The 22,290-nt window shown below is 41.5% G+C and overlaps 1 protein-coding gene across 1 annotated transcript in view; it reads left to right on the forward strand.

The window, feature by feature from the left end:
• Nucleotides 1-20,385: 20,385 nt before the first annotated feature.
• tfpia (tissue factor pathway inhibitor a) overlaps nt 20,386-22,290 on the forward strand; it is a 53,688-nt gene continuing 51,783 nt past the window's right edge. Inside the window, exon 1 of the mRNA XM_034134365.1 lies at nt 20,386-20,561. Within this exon, the coding sequence (XP_033990256.1) occupies nt 20,474-20,561 (88 nt within the window). The 5' untranslated portion in view covers nt 20,386-20,473. The remainder of the gene's footprint in view (nt 20,562-22,290) is intronic.

Below are 22,290 nucleotides of genomic sequence, written 5' to 3' on the forward strand. Positions count from 1 at the left end.
AATGGTTAATTTTGTAATTACCAGTGTTGTGAGTAAGGGAACATCTTAGGAGTTAGTGTAGTGAGTTTCAGAGCAGTGTAATAATGATTTGACCTAAAACTAAATGTTTTTATGAATGTCCTCTGAGGAGGAGATGGGGATTTGCTAACTTTTTAGGCCAACCTGATCTCACCAGAATGCGTGACTCCACCACGACTCCTTAACACCGCATTGCGTGGTGGAGTCACGAACTTTGCTACATTTACGTGTCTGCACCACGCAAACAACCCCAATGTAAAGTGAATGAGGCTCCTTTGTCGTGGTGCACACACGCATTTCTACAACGTCCAGCAGTGAGCTTTTATTCTATAAAACGTTTTTAAAATCTACTTTATAGCTTGTAGTAACTCACAGGAGGCTTCTTTTATTTTATTTGTATTCATAATCATTTTTATTTTTCGTCAGAATGTATTATGGTGCATTATTCACCAATGTTTGTTCTCAAAAAACAATGCATTGTGTGTAATACAACTGTGATTTTTATTAAATTAGTTCGTTTTTAAGGAAGGCCAGAGCTTCAGCTGTGTCAAAGAGATTGTTCCCTTTAGTTAACGTTATTTAAAAGATAATTATATTCCTATTTGATTAAGTCCCCTTTATTGTATTACGGACCCAAAGAGCTGAGCGTCCATTCCCATTGGATAACGCAGCATTTTACACCCGGAAGTAAGTATTCTCCTTACTGTCCATTGATTGTATTTACAGTGATATCTGCACTACTCATCAACTCAAAAACACCAGATTATCCTTGTTAATTACACAACATTGATTGGTTTAAATTGTGTACAATGCTTTTGTATTTTCCCCTTTCGATTCGGAGAAACAAATATGTTTTCGGAGTGTGTGGATGGTAGAAGACACTACACTACCCAGAATCCTCAGCTATTGTTCCGCTTTGCCTCAAGCTCTGTGATTGGTTGACCTCCAACTGCATTCCAATGAAAAAAACGTTTCGTAAAAGATCAAATCATACTTTATTCAGCAGTGCTTGCTTTACTCTTTGAAAGTCATCACATGAATGCATTGTAATGAATGGTTTGGCTGCATTAAACATTACACATCTGTCGTAGTTCTTTATTTATCTACAGAGACCGGAAACTATTCTTTTACCGTTCTATTTTAATTTCACAATAAAGTTAGTAGTAATAATTTGTTTTGATATTATTGTTTTTTATTAACTACTAGACCGCTGGGTCATGTTAAGACCATCTTTTCTGTGTTGCTGTGGGTTTTTTACATCGCTTTTGTGTTACAAATATCAAAACAATAACAGAATATATCCGTCGTAAACTAAACCAGAAACAGCAGTATATTTTATTTTGTTAACACTGTAAACTTGACAGCTTTTTAACCCGCACCTCCTACTGGTTAAAGCACGTTATTACACGTTTAGAGTAATTGCAATGCAGGTAGATTGGGTTGCTTTTTAATGACTGTTTTAAAATGCCTTTTTCTTAATGTCTTTCATTTTTGTAAAGCACTTTTGAATGTGTTATATTTGATGAAAACATTTAAATATTAAGAGTACATACTCTTAATATAGTGGGAAAGTGGAAGGTCAATGATATAAATAATATAGAATAGAAAATATCAAGAAGATACTGTAAGTGATCTCTACAATAAAACAGTTTAGTGCCTGATAGGAGGATGTGCAAAACAGACAAACTAATAAGGCTTTATTTAAACATTAAAGAATACTTTAGGTTAAGGTCTTCTTTTAAATAAGAAAAAAGCTTTGGGGGTATCTACAGATATTAAGCCTGACAAAGTACTTAACGTCTAATATATTGCATGGTTTGTTTTGGAACTTGACAATCAACTTTCCTTCAATGTTAACTATGTTGAAGCACTTATTTTAACTGATATTATACATATTAATTATACTCTTATAAGATGTATGTAGATAGTATAAGAAATGTGCAGAATATGTTTAATGGTGGAGGTACACAGATATCGATAGATGTCTTGTGATGCACTGTTGATGAACCTGTGACCCAAGTGTTTCATTCATTGCATAACTACACCGTAGTTGTGTATATGATATGTCAATAAACCTTAGAAAATCTTGAAATCTTGAAAGGGATGTGCAAAATAGCCATTATATACAGTTTTTAATGAACTATTAGCAGAGAATAACGAGTAATGAATATGCTTTATAGGGATCTGCAGATAAATATTTAGTCTTCTCAAGCACCCACTACCAAATATCTCGCCTGATTGTTGGCTGAATTCACTGAATTTTACTCAGGTGTAACTAAAGTCTGATTTAAGGGTTGTTTATATTTCACATCATTAATCCAAATCTGTAAAGTAACTAAAATAAATGTAGTGGAGTAAAAATACCAGGTTAACCTTAAAGAAAGCCCTCAGGATTATAAAAGACCCCCATCACCCCACAAACTGTTCTGTCTGCTGTCGTCTGGCAGGCGGTACCGCAGCATCCGGACTAAAACCACCAGACTCAGGGACAGTTTCATCCCACAGGCCATAAGACTATTAAACACCTGAACTTAGAAACAACATCCATAACATTCATCTGGCTGCTACTTAGAAATTATTTATCTAATATATCATATTCCAATCACTTGTATATAGACTCGTATTGCACTATTTCACTTTTTACTATTTTACTATTTTTCTTTTTGTATTTACTTGCACTATTTGTTCTGTGTAGCCTATCTGTTTTATTGTGTTGCACTGTTGGAGGAGCCTGTGACCTAAGGGGGGGGGGGGGGGGGGGGGGGGGGTAGGACACGTTCTAAGCACATGGTGTAGTCCCATAGCTGAGGATTCTGGGTAGTGTAGTGCCTTCTGCCATCCACACACTACGAACAAATATTTGTTTCTCCGAATCGAAAGGGGAAAATACAAAAGCATTGCACACAATTGAAACCAATCAATGTTGTGTAATTAACAAGGATAATCTGGTGTTTTTGAGTTGATGAGTAGTGCAGATATCACTGTAAATAAAATCAATGGACAGTAAGGAGAATACTTACTTCCGGGTGTAAAATGCTCCGTTATCCAATGGGAATGGACGCTCAGCTCTTTGGGTCCGTAATACAATAAAGGGTACTTGATCAAATAGGAATATAATTATCTTTTAAATAACGTTAACTAAAGGGAACAATCTCTTTGACACAGCTGAAGCTCTGGCCTTCCTTAAAAACGAACTAATTTAATAAAAATCACAGTTGTATTACATACAATACATTGTTTTTTGAGAACAAACATTGGTGAATAATGCACCATAATACATTCTGACGAAAAATAAAAATGATTATGAATACAAATAAAATAAAAGAAGCCTCCTGTGAGTTACTACAAGCTATAAAGTAGATTTTAAAAACGTTTTATAGAATAAAAGCTCACTGCTGGACGTTGTAGAAATGCGTGTGTGCACCACAACAAAGGAGCCTCATTCACTTTACATTGGGGTTGTTTGCGTGGTGCAGACACGTAAATGTAGCAAAGTTCGTGACTCCACCACGCAATGCGGTGTTAAGGAGTCGTGGTGGAGTCACGCATTCTGGTGAGACCAGGTTGTTTTAGGCCACTATGGGCCAAAACTAACACGTAGGTTTATGTAGGGTTCATGGCAGACGGATGCAGTTGCTCTCAGGAGGATATATAATAAAGGTGTGTTAACTGCTGAGCCTATTTACTGTGCATACGACATACCTGGCACAGTTTATTCATTTCACACAGGTTACGCAATCCATAAGCGCGTGCATGTCGTCGTCCAATCCTTTTGTCAATCCTTCTTAACCGCCGTCGCCTCCGAATCAGCATTGCTATTGCATTTGACTGGTCGACGATCTGTATTTGTGTTTGCTTAAATAACTCAGACGAAGCTCATGTCTGAGATCGGAAGGTAAACAGACGCCTCATATACAGCAGGTGGGCGTGGCAGTATATGCGGGAGGTTTTTCTTCTTCTTCTTCTCTCGGTTTTTGGGCGGATTGCAACTTTAAGGTGCATACCGCCACCTACTGTACTCGCCATGAAGTTGTTTGCGGCCTGCCAGTAAACCCAAAGCAGAAGAAGAAGAAGTGACGTCAGCGGTTCATTTGCCTAATCCACCCCCAGGAACTAATTTTGGTGTGAACGCAATCTGCTTTAGTTCATCAGAACTAAAAGAGTTCTCATGAACTGAGTTCTCATGAACTATTGTGGGAAAAGTACTTGGTGTGAACGCGCCTAAAGTCTTGAAGTGGATTCTAGCAGTTACCGGAAGCCAGTGAAGTGAGTGGATAGATTCAAATTCTGTGGGAAACACTGAAACGTACTAACACTTAAAGCTTAATACCCGCGGCTAACAATAGCAGCTAATATTACTAACACATGGAGCTAAACGCCCCAATGACAGACTTTGTAATGATATTACAAAGAGGTTAGGCTAAACAACCCTGGCTAATGATAGCACCAAATATTACTAGCACGTGGAGCGAAGACAGCAGCCGTAAAAGCTATAGTATTTATGTAGCTGAAGGTAAGCGCTGGTTTATTAATCAGCTAAATAAATAAATACCTATACTAGGCTACTGGGTCGAAACATTGACTGAAGTACTTACCATTTTTTCAGTTTATCCTCCAAATAGAATGTGGTGGTATGCTCCTCCGACTTGGTCTCCCGCCTCGATTGCGCACAGTCAAAGCCACACCCAACTGAGCAACAGCCAGAGTGATCCACAGAAAGAGAAATTGTAACACTGGCTTTGTAATGAAATCAATACTCTAGAGTTGTTTGGAGAATTCCACAATTGACTCCCTGTTTCTGTTAGGATTATGTTTTAAACAGGACCCAGGCGCAGGCAATGACTGGAGATGTTTAAAAGGTTTATTGTTCTGAGACTCAGGCGGGTTTGGAGACTATGGAGGTCCGGAGTGGAGGTAGGCAGTTCAGGCTGGACTGAGAACAGGGCAGGCAGGTATGGTGAAGGAAGAAGCAGGCAGGTTGGCTGGAAGCTCTGGTGGCCGATGGCTGAGGGATCGTACACTGGTGTAGAAAACAATCTGGCGGTGAGTTGCTGGGAGACTGGAGTAGATATGCTGTGTCTTGATTGGATTGATGAGGGACAGCTGAGCCGGTCGGCCAGGTGAGTGCAATCAGGCTGCTGCCTGCAAGGGAAACCACACCCCCTCCACACACACACAGGGGAACAAACAGGGACACACAGGGACACAGTTTGGGCCGTGACAGTACCCCCCCCTCAACGGGAGCCTCCAGGCGAACCACCAGGCTTGTCTGGGTGGTCTCTGTGAAAGTCCCGAATGAGAGAGGGACCTAGAATGAGCTTGCGGGACACCCAGCTCCTCTCCTCAGGACCATAACCCTCCCAATCGACCAGATACTGGTACCCACGGCCCCGGCGGCGAATGTCCAACAGCCGCCGGACCGTGTAGGCCGGGTGGTCATCAATAACAAGGGTGGGTGGAGGGGAGATGGCTGGAGGGCACAAAGGGCTGGAAAACACTGGTTTCAACTGGGACACATGAAAGGTAGGGTGAATTCTCATGGAGGGAGGCAGCTTGAGTCTAACAGCAGATGGATTGATTATGCGCTCGATCACATAGGGACCAATGAAGCGTGGTTTCAACTTCTTAGACTCAGCTTGTAAAGAAATATTTTTAGATGAAAGCCAAACTTTCTGACCTGGTTGGAACTGGGGAGCTGCGGTCCGGTAGCGGTTTGCAATATGCCGATTGCGTTCAGCGGAGCGGAGAAGGGCAGAGCGGGCATCCTTCCAGATCCTCCGACAACGACGGAGATGGGCTTGGACAGAGGGAACTGCGATCTCGTCCTCTTGGGCTGGGAACAAAGGGGGTTGATATCCAAGAGAACATTCAAATGGGGACATACCGGTGGCAGCACTAGACAGTGAGTTATGAGCGTATTCAATCCAGGGCAGATGTAAACTCCAGGAGGTGGGATTCCGGGAGGTGACACAGCGAAGTGCAGCTCCAAGGTCCTGATTGGCTCTTTCGGCCTGCCCGTTAGTCTGCGGATGATAGCCTGAGGAGAGACTGACAGATGCTCCAAGTGCTCGACAGAATGCTTTCCATACCTGAGATATGAACTGTGGCCCTCGGTCGGAAACAATGTCTGTTGGAATGCCATGAAGCCGGACCACATGATTGACTAGGAGGTCAGCAGTTCCAGAGGCTGTGGGGAGTTTAGGAAGAGGCACAAAATGAACCGCTTTGGAAAAGCGATCGACAATAGTGAGAATGGTTGAGTTACCCTGTGAAACCGGGAGGCCGGTAACAAAGTCTAGGCCGATGTGACTCCAGGGACGACTAGGGACTGGGAGAGGCTGGAGTAGACCGATAGGAGCCTGGTGTGAAGACTTGCTACGGGCGCAGACAGTGCAGGCCAGCACAAAGGCTCGAGAGTCCGCTTCCATGGAAGGCCACCAGAAGTGTCGTCTCAGGAGGGACAGGGTCCGATTCACACCCGGGTGGCAGGCAAAGCGGGAAGCATGGGTCCATAGGAGAACCTGTGAGCAGACAGAGTCAGGTACAAACAAACGGTTATCTGGACCATTTCCTGGATCTGGCTGGTCTCTCTGTGCATTCCTCACTGAGTTCTCAATCTCCCATGTCACAGCGCCCACCACTCTGGTAGCAGGGATTATGGTGTCAGGAACTATGGGGTCCTGATCCACTGCAAACTGCCGGGACAATGCGTCAGGTTTAAGGTTTTTAGAACCAGGTCGGTAGGTAAGGGTGAAGTTGAACCTGCCAAAAAACAATGCCCAGCGTGCCTGACGGGAGTTTAGTCGTTTGGCAGTTTGTATGTAGACCAGGTTCCTGTGGTCTGTCCACACAATGAATGGATGTTCACAGCCTTCCAGCCAGTGCCTCCATTCTTCCAGCGCAAGCTTTACAGCAAGCAGCTCCCTGTTGCCAACATCATAGTTGCGCTCAGAGGTTGTCAGTCGTCGGGAAAAAAAAGCACAAGGGTGAAGCTTTTGATCGGAGACTGAGCGTTGTGATAGAACAGCCCCCACACCGGTGTTGGATGCATCAACCTCAACAATAAACTGAAGAGATGGGTCAGGATTCATAAGAATAGGAGCCGAGGTGAAACGTCTCTTCAGCTCAGAGAAGGCAGCCTCAGCCTGAGTAGTCCATGAGAAGGGGATTGCTGGGGAGGTGAGTTGGTTGAGAGGACCGGCAACACGACTGTAGTCTCTGATGAACCGGCGATAGAAATTTGCAAAGCCCAAAAAACGTTGGAGCTGCTTCCTGGTGGAAGGTTTGGGCCATTGTGCCACTGCTTGTACCTTCTCTGGGTCTGTTCTCACCTGACCTTGCTCAATGATGTAGCCCAGGAAGTCCACTGAATCCACGTGAAATTTGCATTTCTCTACTTTGACAAACAGCTTGTTCTCGAGGAGCCTTTGTAGAACCTGCTGCACATGTTGGGTGTGTTCCTCCATGGTCTGTGAGAATATCAGAATATCATCCAGATACACAAATACTGAACGGTTCAGGAAGTCACGGAGGACATCGTTCACAAGAGCCTGGAAGACAGCTGGGGCATTAGTGAGTCCAAAGGGCATCACTAGATACTCGAAATGGCCTAGTGGGGTGTTGAATGCGGTCTTCCACTCGTCTCCTTGACGTATGCGGACCAGGTGGTAAGCATTCCTGAGGTCGAGTTTCGAGAAAATGGTGGCCTTCTGTAGGGGTTCGAAGGCTGAATTGATGAGGGGCAGTGGATACTTGTTCTTGATGGTGATGTTGTTAAGGCCCCGGTAGTCAATGCAGGGGCGCAGGGAGCGGTCTTTCTTGGATACAAAGAAGAAGCCTGCTCCGACGGGGGAAGAAGAGGGTCTTATGATGCCAGCAGCGAGTGAGTCTTTGATGTATGTCTCCATGGCCTCACGCTCAGTTCGGGACAAGTTAAACAGGCGACTGGATGGGAGAGATGCCCCAGGAAGAAGATCTATTGTGCAGTCGTAAGGGCGATGAGGGGGCAGAAAAAGGGCTCGCTGCTTGCTGAAAACCTCTCCCAGGCTATGATAAACCGGAGGGACAGCGGACAAGTTGAGTGGCTCCTGCTGAACTGGGGGAATACCGACCTCTGCTGGGGGAATTGCAGACCGCAGGCATGAAGAGTGACAAAAGGTACTCCAACTCCTTACTTGATTCTCCGACCAGTCTATGTGGGGGTTATGCAGTCTTAACCATGGCTGGCCCAGAACTAGGGGTGTGTGAGGGGAGGACATGACGTGGAACTGAATCATTTCATGGTGATTACCGGACAGGACGAGATGTAGGGGTTCGGTGACATGGGTAACGTGTGCCAGGAGCTTCCCATTCAGACCTCGAGCATTGAGAGGAGCTGTCAGAGGTTGAGTTGAGATGCCGGCTGAGGCAACCAGTTGGGCATCCAAAAAGCTCTCATCAGCCCCAGAGTCCAGTAGGACAGGCAGAGAGAGAGACTGTTGGTTTAACAACAGTGTGGCTTCAAGTGGCTTGCGGGTCTGGGGGGTTGAGGAAGAAACAGCCTTGCTCACCAGTATCCCCACCTTTACTGGCGAGCACCCTCTTTTGGGCGCTGGGGGCATGTGTCCACGAAATGACCGGAGTGAGCACAGTAGACACAAAGTCCTTCTCTTATTCTCCGGAGACGTTCTTGGGGAGTGAGTCGGGCTCTGCCTAGCTGCATCGGTTCCTCTGAAGACAGGAGAGGAGAAAAGACTTCAGATGGGGCACTGGGACTTGGGAAAGTTTCCGACCCGAATCTTGCGAGAGGAGACGAGACAGGGCGAGAGTGGAGTGACCCAGGAGATCGGCTGGCTCTTTCCCTACGGCGCTCCCTAAGGCGATTATCCAGTCTTATGGCTAGAGAGACCAACTCATCCAAGTTAGCTGATTCGTCCCTCACTGCTAACTCATCCTTAACCGAATCAGTTAGCCCTGTTTGAAAAACCCCTTGAAGCGCTGTGTCATTCCAACCCGCCTCTGCAGCTAAGGTCCTAAATTCCACTGAGTATTCGGCTACACTACGGGAGCCCTGTCGCAGTGAGAGGAGGCGTTTAGTAGCGTCCCTACCGCTGACGGGGTGGTGGAATACTTTCTTCATTTCCTCTACAAACTCTGGATAAGAATTACAAAGGTTGGACTGACTCTCCCATACAGCTGATGCCCAGGCTAGGGCGCTACCTGTAAGTAAACCTATCATATAACAAATCTTAGCTCTGTCGTTAGCATAAGTAGACGGCTGCTGCTCAAACACAAGAGAACACTGCATTATGAAAGACTTACATGTCCCTAAGGCACCTGCGTACCGCTCTGGAGTGGGAATATTAGGCTCACGTGAAGGGAGAGCGGGCTGGGCTGGAACCGGTGCTAACTCTTGTGGGGGAGCTGGATCTTCAGGAGCAGGCGGAGCAAGATGAGTTGAAACCAGGTTGAGGTGATGTCCCATCTGTGCTACGTTGGCAGCTAGTGATGCAAGGTTATCCATAACCTCTCTGAGCATCTGGTCATGCCGGCCCACGAGGACGCCTTGGTTGGAGAGAGCCTCACGAATTGGGTCCGAGCCTGCTGGGTCCATGGTGGCCAGATTGTTCTGTTAGGATTATGTTTTAAACAGGACCCAGGCGCAGGCAATGACTGGAGATGTTTAAAAGGTTTATTGTTCTGAGACTCAGGCGGGTTTGGAGACTATGGAGGTCCGGAGTGGAGGTAGGCAGTTCAGGCTGGACTGAGAACAGGGCAGGCAGGTATGGTGAAGGAAGAAGCAGGCAGGTTGGCTGGAAGCTCTGGTGGCCGATGGCTGAGGGATCGTACACTGGTGTAGAAAACAATCTGGCGGTGAGTTGCTGGGAGACTGGAGTAGATATGCTGTGTCTTGATTGGATTGATGAGGGACAGCTGAGCCGGTCGGCCAGGTGAGTGCAATCAGGCTGCTGCCTGCAAGGGAAACCACACCCCCTCCACACACACACAGGGGAACAAACAGGGACACACAGGGACACAGTTTGGGCCGTGACAGTTTCAACACCAACTCGTTTTGAATAATAACTATCTTGGAGTTAAATGACACTTAAAATGAGTTGAAACAACTCTATATTTAAATTCCCAACTCCAACACTGAAAATATAACACTTTTGATTTTGCTGTGCAGGCTGTTTTCTTTTATCCAACACAATTTGTGTCTTTAAATAAACCTCTAAAGCTGAAACAGGTGTACACATAACTGTGTTTTGTTCCTAATGGGCAAACAAAATTAGATGAAGGATGTTGTGTTTCTGTAGCAGTGTTGGCAACATACCTGGAATCAAAAGGAAAATTTATTTTCTTTTGACCTTGTGTATAATGCACGTGTGGTTAATTATCTGTTCTGTGTGCGAGGAAAGCCTTGTTCAATTAAAATACATTTCATGTCGCTGAAATTAACCTTGATTTTTTATCTCAGGACAATGTGTTGATGAGGTTTCCCAGTCTCTCAGGATAAAAACAATGGCAAAAATCATTCTCTTTTCTTAGCAGATGCCTGCAAGCACAAAATAAGCAGTCATGGCATGTGTGTGTGAGTGGGGTTTGTATGTGTGTGTCTGTGCACTTATTTCTGCCTGTGATCCCACTTGAAAGCTTATTACTGACTTTGCTTTTGAATGAACGATTTCTTCAAAGTGGGTCTGCAGTGTCATCTTCAAACTAAGAATAGCTATCTAACATCTTGATTTCGTGCTTGCCTTTTATTTCTGCTACTTTTAGATTAGCCATGTAACCACAATCAGACACTCAGAAATAACTTGGTAAGAACAAGGACATTAATTGCAGAGCAAAGCCTTTCTAGTCCTATATATGAAGTAAGTGTGTGAGCTGGAAATCCCCTCAGGCTTCTTGTTTGATATTAGCCCAGCACGTAATAAATCCATTTTAATCAAGTTCCAGTAGACTTTGACTTTAATTTGTGCATTCCATCTGACCTATTCATGCAGAGAGAGATATGTTTATTGCGACAAGAAATAATTGTCCTTACTTGAACTAAGCAAAATGTTAACATGGTAATATGATTTAAAGCAGTAGGCTAGTTCCCAACCAGGGGTAGTCTATCAGATGGTTATACTGCTTGCTTAGTAGTATTAGAAAACATTGTGTAGTAGAATAACTACAAACAAATAGAAATTGTGATTTTATAATAAAGAATCTGCATTTGTCAGAAGGAAATTGCCATCAAGTTGAAACCATTCAAATAGCAAGACTTTCACCAACCTTACAACTGTATAACAATTATAAGGAGTTAGCTAAGGCCTAGATTTCAAGATACAGATTTCAAAGGTTTATGTGATACAGTCAGTGTAGTTGTGTAATCAAAAAATGTGGGCACAGGTTCCTCAACAATGCAATAGGAATACATAAAACACATTTGAACAAATAAAATTAGAAAGGTTTGAAATTGATAGCTATAAGGGTACTGGAATGGTTACAGTTGTTAGCTTAAAGTAAAGTAATTGATAACAGGTGAAATAATTAGCTGTTGTTGAAATTGCTTAATAGTAAAATGAAGGTTGGTAAAAGTTAGCGTAGGTTAATGGATGAACAAGTAAAATAGTTAGCTTACAGTAATTAATAAACAGGTGAAATACTGTAGTTAGCTGCTGGTGAAAAAGTTAGCTTAAGGTAATGAATGAACAACTGAAATAGTTAGCTAAAACTAATGATAGGCCCAAATGATTTGAATAGGCTAGTCGTACAAATACCTAAATGTTAAAATTGAGAACATAAAGTAATGGATAAACTTCAACATCTCTGATAAACAGCTAGCTAGTTAAAAGTAATGGATAGACGTTAACAAGCTGAAAGTAATTGGTAAACATACAGTAGCTATCCAAAAGTAATACGTAGGCTAAACATGGCTAGCTTGGATGAACAGTTGAAATGTAAATATTCTGGATTCATAATAGTTCAGGTATTGCATGTCTAGTAGCATGACTGTAAACGTAATCAGACCAGCTCAAACATTGACAAATTCAAGAGACATATATCACTGTTGTAGCATTACTTGCACTTTATTTCACTATAGCTCAATAAATGTTTACTTGTGTTGTCTATTGAAGGTGCAAGTGATATGGAAGTATGACCGCCAAAAAGTTTTTTTGGAGAAGATTTAGAGTAGTAGTAGCTTTTTGTTTTCAAGCACAAATTGATAACCTTGATATGACAGATTATCTTTTGTTTCTGGGTTTTGAATTACTTATACCAATAAGCCTTAGCAAACTACTTTTCATTCATTGTCTTTCACATCATTTTAGTGGCATTACTGTGATACTTGATGATAGTAGGGATGTTCAACTAAAGATATTGTATTTTCCTTGTTTTCCCATGCATAGCCTAAATGCTAACTGCACAGAGGGAAGATTATCCAATTTAAATGAACTAATCCATCAATGTAGTTGAATCTGTTTCGGCTTTAACTTGTGACATTAACATTTCCTGTATACACGCAGGACTGTAAAGTATAGTATTAGACTGTCTTTCTCCTAATGTTAAATGACTCATCAGAGAGATGCAATGAAATCGCAACTACTACTTGAGGTTAATGCAACCTGGGTTCAGACAGTGCCAAGGGAACGACTGTAAAAAGTAATGTATGGTGTAGTGTTGTGTTATTTCCTCTTGATAATGTTGTGGCGATCCAGCATAACAGTAAAGAATGAAACAGAGAGGAATCAATAAAACACAAACACAGATATAGCTGATCAGTAATTATTATTTAGTTGTTGCAACAAACAATAATAATGGGAATCACCTGCTGCCACAGCAGCCAATCGCGGAAATGCCCCCCGACAGTAGCAGTAATCATACAGCATAGCCACTGCAATGAGCACACACACATTTTCCCTAAGCATGTTTAACGCACACACATTTTATCATGCAGCCTACCACACAAATGTCACATGTGTTTCTCTCTGAAAGATATACTTGTATATGTTGAAACATCATCATCTCATGACATCCTTAGGATTAGTTAACTAACAAAGGTTAACTGTTTTTATAACCTGAGGCCTTCTCTGAACTTCCTCTACCCTCGGTGTCAGCTCACTTAAAATGAATACATCTATTGATAATTCAGAACGACCATTGTCTCTCTAACTGTGTGTGACCCAACTCAGTAACACACATCATATGGAATACCATGTGATCATTAATAAATATCAGAAATACGCTGTATTAAACATTCTGCCATAACAATAACTAGGCAACAGTCGCTTGTATTTTAGCCTTAGGTGAGAGAGCTTTTGTACACCCCCTTCTGTCAGTGTTCACAACCAATTATAAGTTTCAAACATATCAGTGGGGCTGCCTGCAGTAAAATAATGGACTGTTTGGACTTTTTGTATTTTTCTGGAAGATATATAAATTGTTTAGACGGTAACCGCGGCACCATTTAAAATCAAACAGGCTGCTTGTTCATCGACCCCTGAGGAGTTACAATGATTATATTTTGACAGACAATGATATGCACCAGGTGGTTAAAGAGTCCTGCAGGGGTGTTTCACATTAGCCAGCAGGTGTTGTGGCTGTGAATCATGCTCCGTACCTTATTAATGTTAAAGTGTGTCCACACATTTCCACCCACACTGCGAGCCTTTACTCAAATCTCTGGCCTCGTCCTTTGTCCATTTCTACTGAGTCATTAAATTAATTATTGATCTGAAGGTCAGCTCACTGTGGAGTGTTATGTAAATTGTTGGCTGCTTTGTCTAACTTTATAAAGGAGAACCAGTTTGAAGTTAATAAATGGGATGTGTTATTTGGAAAATAGTAACACAATAAAAGGCCATTGGCTCAAAACAAAAAACGTAATTACCTACAGTACATTGCTAACTAAATCATTCATATTGGGTTTTTCTACCAATGTCACTACTTTTAAACTTATTTTAACTTAAGACATGTTTGGCTCCAGCAGTGGGTTTTTAATGGAGCTGAGGCACCGCCAGTGTTATCTGAGCCAAGCAGGGTTTGACAGAGCGAAGAGGTCTTGAGCAGGGCTTAATCTGAGTCTTTCGGGGAGAGCTGTAAAAGGACAGAGAATGATGGCTTTGAAGACATTCACCCTTCAAAACATACAGACACTCAGTAACTGGGTGTCCTTGTGTTCGTAGAGTTACGTGTATATAGGGATGAGGCAATAAGCTGTACTTACTTTTTACGTGAAACAACTTTTCAAAAGGCTTCTAACTCTTTCACAAGCTCATACTAAGTTTCAGCAGCCTCCTGAATCTCCACAAGAGGGAGATTTGTTTGGTTCTAAATGAATCAGAAATGTATGTTAAGAAATTCCAGTAGGAAAATGTTTGACAGCAGACAACATGAATTGAGGTTGAAGAATCCCCCTAAACTCCTGATTTCCCAAAGGATTCTCTTGATGTTTAAATATCACCTCTCTGGACATCTCTAAAGCTCAAACCAGTGAGGTTTGGGGAAATACAATTGATACATTGTCAATGCCTCAAATCCAAGCCACACATTTTAATTAGTTGATATAACCTTTACTGTGAAATAGTGTCTGTGACTGTGTGCTAATCTTCATACCAATAAGAGATGGTCTACATCGTTTCCATTAGGGAGATTTTGACATTTATAACTGATTCTTTTTTAATTAATTAACTTTTAATCTTAAATAAAAAAAGTATGCATATTTGTATGTATATATTTATTTATTAATTACTTTATATTCTAGCATTTAAAGGTGGGGTAAGTAAGTTTGAGAAACCGGCTCGAGATACATTTTTTGTTATATTCCATGGAATGCTCTTAACATCCCGATAGCAATGAATATCTTAAGTGCTTTGACAAAAAATCCATAACAAAATTTCATCTGTGGAAGCCGTAATACTGTAATACTCTAATAAGAGCCCTTTGTGTATTGTCATTGAATGACAATGCCATATTTGTATACTACGTGTTAAAATGACACGTAAATTGTGTCCAGTAATACAGATGTATGTAAAGGCTGATGTTTTGCTATCATAGTCAATCTAACCCCCAGTATTGAAAACTGTGACCCCAAGAAGGTCATCGTCAGACAAGTTTTCATGCTAACCTCCACAACTTGTCAACATGTTAATTTCACTTCCTAGCACTGCATCGCAACCATATTAACTTTAAGAAACACCAACACAAGTCTGATATCTTTTAGCTCAGAGAAACCAAAGAGTTATGTTTCCCTTTAAGATTATTTAATTAGTCCTGGAGATATTACTTTCTTATTATTAACTTGATAATCATTATCTTGTGACCCCCTTTGGGCCCAAACTCCCAGGTTGGGAACCACTGTCATAGGAGACATAAAAGTTATATCTGCTGCAATGTTGATAGCTAAACCACCTGTGGGCAACGAAGGTTACTTTCACTACAGCTGTATTTTGCGTTTCTTAGAAGTTATATTTAACTACCTGTAACTCAAATAAAATAGGTTTCCCATGGCCTCTCCATATTCCCCCCTGTAGACATATAAAACAAAGCTCCCTCATTCATCTCTGAAGTTACCGGGAGGCTAGAGGGCAAATGACATCATGTCATGTACTACGAGCCAAAGTGTCTGGAGTCTCGTCCTCCAACGTTGTTTCAAATGAAAAATATTGAGGTCACAATATCGTGGGAAAATTAGCACACAGGAAATTCCATCAGACTTTGCTGCAGATACGACATGGTGACTTTTACTTTCTCTCCCTCTAAGACTTTCCATGCAGAATGTGGGGGACCACTGAGGCCCAGTTTCCCTCAACAGAGTGAGTAATAGCGCTGCATGATTAGTCTCGCAGACGGGCACATTCTTGTCCACTGACATCCCACACATGCGCACCTAATGTAAAACCAAGCATGCACACACTGACAAAGTGCCAGGGATGTGGTTACAAGACATGAAGTGTCATTTTAGGTCATAAAAGCTTGTTTTGTCCAGCACAAATCTGTCAATGGGTTGAGATGATTCAGCTTGTTCCCAGTATTTTTTTTTTTTTTTCAAGAATCTTATCTTAAAACAATACAGAATATAATTTGAATGAAGAGTTATTTAAAATCACAATATATATGTTAATTCTCACTGTTTATATTTGCGTGCATCACATTCGGACATTTTCATTTTGCCATTCATCATCTATTACACATTGTAAATAACAAAAGTTAAAAGATAGCAAAGAAAAAAACTGCTGTACATAAATCCAAAATATCCCAGGCAAGTATTACTGAATAGCACGAGAGATACTAATGCAATAATAGAAATTAAAATGTATTTTTTGTGCTGACAATTTCCAGTGGGTACATCATGTATGAGCACCAGCTTTCCTATTGTTCATAGAAAATCCATATATATTATTCTTAAGGAGCTAAAGAGATAATTAGGAAGTGTCCTGGCTTAGACAGGTTATCAACATAATATGGTTATAAGTAAGCAGACCAAAACCAGCCTTATTAAGAAGAATTTCCCAATGGTTAAATCTGCAATTGGAAAACACCATCAAACACACGCATACAAAAAAACAATGGTGTGTAAGGGCTTTAAGATTTGCAATTTATAGATATTTACGTGGATTCACATTTTTGTAAGACTTTGAACTCATACTTATTCCTTCAATGTTGACGTAACAACTTTATTTGAGAAGAAGGTTCAAATGAATGTCATTCATAGAAGAGAGCTGCTGTTTGGACCCACTTGAGCTCCAAAAGTACTAGAATACAGCCCGCTGGTCTGACAAATAAAGCGGTTTAAAGTTGAAGCGCTGCTAAAATGTGGACCTCTTGAGATGTCCAATTTCCTTTCTCCATGCACCTTGAAAGTAGGTGAAGTTCTGCCAGAAATCCCAGCTCTGCTTCTGCTGCACCTCAGAATAATGACACCTCTATTAACGATGACACACTATTTGTCAAGAAAAGCATTTCTCAAATCGATATTTCCCAATGCGAAAATAAAATAGTCATAGTTTACTCAGGGTGGGATGATGTGATATAACTGACTCACGCAATAACATCTCCGCAGGACAGTTATCTTAATGACATCTAGAGCGATATAGCACTTTTTTTATCGTTTTATTATTGTGTTTCCCAACCTTTATTTGCCAAGGGAAGGGGGACTGAGCATCTTTTTCCACTCTGCAACACATTGCTAAAGTTCCTCACAGTCACTCCTGGGAGCAGATAAGTGTGACTGTCCTCTGCTGATGGTTGGTTTACGAGCTCCATGACAGCGCGTGGCGTTTGGAAAGGCTGTCTTGATGGCACCTCAGGGTCCCTTCAGGGAGAGGAAACAAATATTAGCTTTCCCAGCACAGATTTTCCCAGCTGTTCTAGGGAGTTGGACCAGGACCCCATGTGTCAGTCTTGTCCAGAATGAGTGCTTGTTTTGACATCTTCCAAGGACAGAACAAAAGGATTTGCCATCAGTTTCGGAACATTGACAGTAATCTTTCACTTTCTTAAAATATCTTTCACTTTCTTTGCTTGTTCTGGCCCCATCTGAAGAGAGAACCAAAAGTTTCGCCATCAGTTTTGAAACAATGTCAGTTTGCGATATCTTTCACTTTCTTTGAATATTTTTCACTTTCCCTTGACAGCAGCTGTAGTAAGGATACAATCGACCCAAAAGACCAGTTTTAGTTGAACTACAGTATTACAACAGTAACTAAAACCAAATCCTATATCCAAGATTAAAATTACCTATAAATAAAGTATTTAAAAATATTCAAAGTAGAAGTGTTCAGTTCTTGTACAAATGAATAATTACCATTGAATTCTTAAGCCAAACACTTTCATTATTTTCTGACTGAATCGGAGGCTTTGTGTTTTGGAGCTTACCTTCATTACACAGTATAGGCACGTTCACACCAAGTACTTTTCCCACAATAGTTCATGAGAATTTTAGTTCATGAGAACTTTTTTAGTTCTGATGAACTAAAACAGATCGCGTTCACACCAAAATGAGTTCCTGGGGGTGGATTAGGCAAATGAACCGCTGACGAAAAGTACTCAGGTGTGAACGCGCTATATGTTACTGCCTGGCTGGAAGCTTGATGAAAGGCCACAAAAGCCACAGAAAGATAATGAGTTAACTTTGGTGTTGATTGGTGGGTTTCTTTTGCTTCGCAGAATTTTAACAATGTTTACATCCGCCTAGTTTTGTAGTGAACAGAATGAATAAAGTTCAAATCAGCAACAGACTAAACTTAGATCTAAAAACAGTCACTAACGGCTATATATCTCAGAAAATATAATGTTAAAGGAAAAGTTTACCTTAGTAACTTAGCTTGGCACACATACTGGAAACAGCTATCCTAGCTCTGCCTTAATGTTACACATCTTTGGATAAATCCATACAATAACAATGTGTAAAAAGGTTTGGGATGTTGGGGTTATGTTCCGGATTATTTCGTATTTGGGACCAGTAACTTGTTGGAGTCTCTGCTGATTGCATGGCGACTGGTCATGGTTACTACACGAGCTCTGTGCAGTTCATCTAGGCACACAGACACGACAATATTTCGATTTATTATTATTATTATTTATTTATTTTCGAGTATTACATCTTGTCACAATCGTGACAGCTTGTGGCAGTAGGGAATCTCCGACAAGCAAAATAGTCCTGTTTCATCAGCCAAGTCAATTTGTATGCCCATGTCCCCAAATCACAAATGTCTCTCGCAGGGCTTCACAAAGATGACACCAATCTTTAGACTTTGAGTAAGATAAGGATGAACTCAACTGAAGGGCCTTGCATGACAGTGAAAGCCAGAATATTTATTCCGTGCAACCCCCCGCTGCGTATCAAATCTCCAGCCTTGGCATTTGTAGAGCCAGCCGTATATGGTGTGTTAGTGCACATTGTGCGGTATTTAACACAGTGTAATGAATTCATTCAAGCTATGAAAATATGGGACACAAAGGGGCTGGCAGACTATAATTTCATAGGGTATGTGCCAGCTTGAAGCTCAATTACAGTATGTGTCACCAGCGGAGGCCTGCGGGAGCTGAAGGGGGCTGGAGAGCTCTCCAAAGGCCATAACTCAGGTACAAGCAGACTGCTGAGTATTGGTGGTGGGCTTCGGATGACATTTTCTCATCACTGTGAGATGAATTGCGGCGTATTAAAGTGCTGTTGAGAGGTTGAAAAGATGCAACCTTTGGGTGAGACAGAGAGTTGTATGTGTGCTAAACAGCAGAATCAGGTTTTCTTCTGAGATGCAGTTTCAGAAGTCCACAATCCTTATATTATAAAGCCATTATTTCATACTCCTTTAAGGGCAAAATCGCTGAAAAACAAAGACTTTGCTAACTTGGTCATTTCCTTTTTGTAAAATATGATTCTAGATATATCATGCATACCTTGATATTTGAAAAGATGATAAGGAGAAGACTAATAGATGAGAGCAGCAAAACATCACTGTAGTGACAAAATGAAAGCCCCGCCCCAGGAGATCAATATCAATGGGATCGTTCAGTTAAAACGTGGACGTCTATATGAAACACTTCCTCACATTATAATGCTAATCAGGTTAACATTCTTCAAAGTATCTTCAAATCAATCTTCAAAGTAAACATTGGTAACTTTAAAAGTCAAAGTATTGGCTGTGGATGCTGAATTTAAATATAAAACACTGACAAGACAAGGCAATACCAGTTTAAATGTTAGCCTGCTGCCTGCCACTCGTCCACCGGCAGACTGGCATAGAAAAATAGCTTTAATTTAACTATTTATCGACGCTGATGATCGATCTCCGATGCCATCATGTAATATTTTCTATAGCCATCATATTTAGGCCCCTTGTAGATAAAAACATGCAGTTATCTTTGATTTTTTTACATGATTAGTGAAAACCACTAGTCAAATGACAGCAAATGTTTTCACCCAAAAGGGGGCGTGGCTATGAAATTGAGCTAAAGTACTCCGATGGATTGCTCATGTTTTGCCAACTTTGTGTACAATGATGAACTGTTATGCTAAAATGTATTTATAGTGAAATGTTACGTGATTTGATTAACCTATTTGACTGCAAACAAACAATATCTATAATAATTGTGAAATAGAAAGAGGGGTGGGGGAGGTACGTTTGGGAGGGAGCTCTTTGCCTTAATTTCCTTATTCTGTATTTACATGATTTGTATAATAAGTATCTGTATGTTTGGGCCATCCTGTGAAGATGGCTTGAAAATGAAAAAATAACAAAGACGTGTTTACTGAAAACATGATCATTTAATTCCTTGGTAAACGTTAATGATTCAAGTGAAATATTGTATTTCCTCAAATGAGTGTCCCATCAGAGATGACTGGGAATTTCCGTTTCATTCGCCCAAAGACTGTCATAGTGTTATCAAACGGAAGTACACACCCACTCACAACTTCAGCCCTACAACTTGATGAAGTTTTCCTCCAACTTTACATTCAGCGCGGACCAGCCCCCAGATCAACAGCATGGCTCCATGCAACAAGTGGTGGATTTTGTGCGCAGTTTTGGTTTCCTGTGTCGCCCGTTTTGGGTCCTGCAGAAGACATAAAGCCGGTAAGAGGATAACCAATATAGATTAATATGTTTAGATTGTTATTTTATTGTTTTCAGCGAGGTTACAGTTGGTCGGTCTTAAGGCAGCGCATGGGAAAGTTGTTGACAACAAAGTGGTGCGTACAGTGGAGCTGAGTTTTTACATATTCACACTTTTATATATCCGGGTTTCAGTTTGTTCTTGTTTGGACTTTGCGTATAGGTTGTTTCCTTTGTAGTGCGTTTTATTATACATATTATATTCATTTTATATTAATCGTTTTGTTCAAATATATTCCTTTCAAAATAAAAGCGCAAACGCACTTCGAAACGGAATATGTGCGCCCCAAATGACTCGTTGCACTTTATAAATAATAATAAAGGCGACACTTCACTTCACGCCATTGTCAGTTAAACCCAAGGAGGGATACATCATTATGTGTAATACCACACAAACTTATAACACATTGTTTATTTGCTAACCAATGTTGTGACTGAAATCCTGCTCCCTTTCAACGCACCACTGAGTTTGTTTTGTTGTGTTGGAGTCCTTTAAAGTCCTTATTAGTGAGAGGAGAGATGTGTGGCGTCAGGCAGGGCCAAAGTCCACTATTACAGCACTTCTTAGACCGGCCACGACCCACACCTGAACGCACCTCCTCCCGTCATGTTACAACAGCAGCCTTGCAGGCGGTAATGAGGCTGCTGGGACTGGATTTCTGATACTGAGAAAAAGTGGAGGCAGGGTCCAAAGTGGAAAAGAAACTCCTAATACTGCTCCATCCCTGAGAGAAAAATACTGAGCTGGAACTAATAACTACACAGTATCATTAATGAAGTCTAGATTCTGGCTGAGGGCCACCGAGGAGGTTTGGTGCTGAACTCCACTATGCTTTAATGCCAATGTCTGCCTTTTCTTATCTCTCCATGACATACAGCTGGTTTTATGCATCACTTCCCTGTATGGAAAAACATTTTCAGTCCATGGACAGAGTTAGCAGCAGAACATGAAGGCTGAGAACATTCTTATGAAAGAAAATGTGACATTTTGTTGCAGAAACATGTATTTTTTAAAACCCTTACAAAAGTCGATTCCTATATTTATGTAAAACTACCTTACTTCTTACAAATATTTGTTTAAATTATTTAATTGACAGTCTACCATAAATATTATGTTTTTGATGATGCATTTGAGTTTGGATTGCCAGGGCCGGATTAAGTCTTTTGGGGGGCCTTGGGGCAAATATGAAGCTATGTGTCACGATCTTATGAAGGACCCAAATGCAGCACTCGAGAAACCAAGGAGTATTGGTAATGTACTTTATTGGTAATACTACCAGAGCAGAGGAATACCAGCAGAACAGTATCAGCCGGATGATGTGCAGGCCGACGAACCAGAGGACAGCGGGCAGAAGGTGAGTCAGGGCCGGGCAGAGGGTCAGGGAGCAGGCGAGGCGGTCAACGTAGGTACAGGCAGGGTCAGACAGCAGGCAAGGCAGGATAGTCCAGGGACAGGCAGGATCAGGGAACAGGCAGAGCAGGCAGGTCAGGGACAGGCAGGGTCGGAACCGGGTGGGCAATCTGGTGACAAACGCGTGAAAGACTAGCATGAAGACAAAGTACGATCTGGCAATGGGTGTGTGTCTGGTGAGGGTTTAAATACTGGCAGTAAAGCTAATGGGTGCAGAAGAGAAAGAGAGTGAGCAAAAACGTGGGTGTGGTTAACAGGTGAGACAGGTGAATGGAAAAC

The sequence above is a fragment of the Trematomus bernacchii genome, unplaced genomic scaffold, assembly GCF_902827165.1.
Source record: "Trematomus bernacchii unplaced genomic scaffold, fTreBer1.1, whole genome shotgun sequence".
Taxonomy (NCBI): domain Eukaryota; kingdom Metazoa; phylum Chordata; class Actinopteri; order Perciformes; family Nototheniidae; genus Trematomus; species Trematomus bernacchii.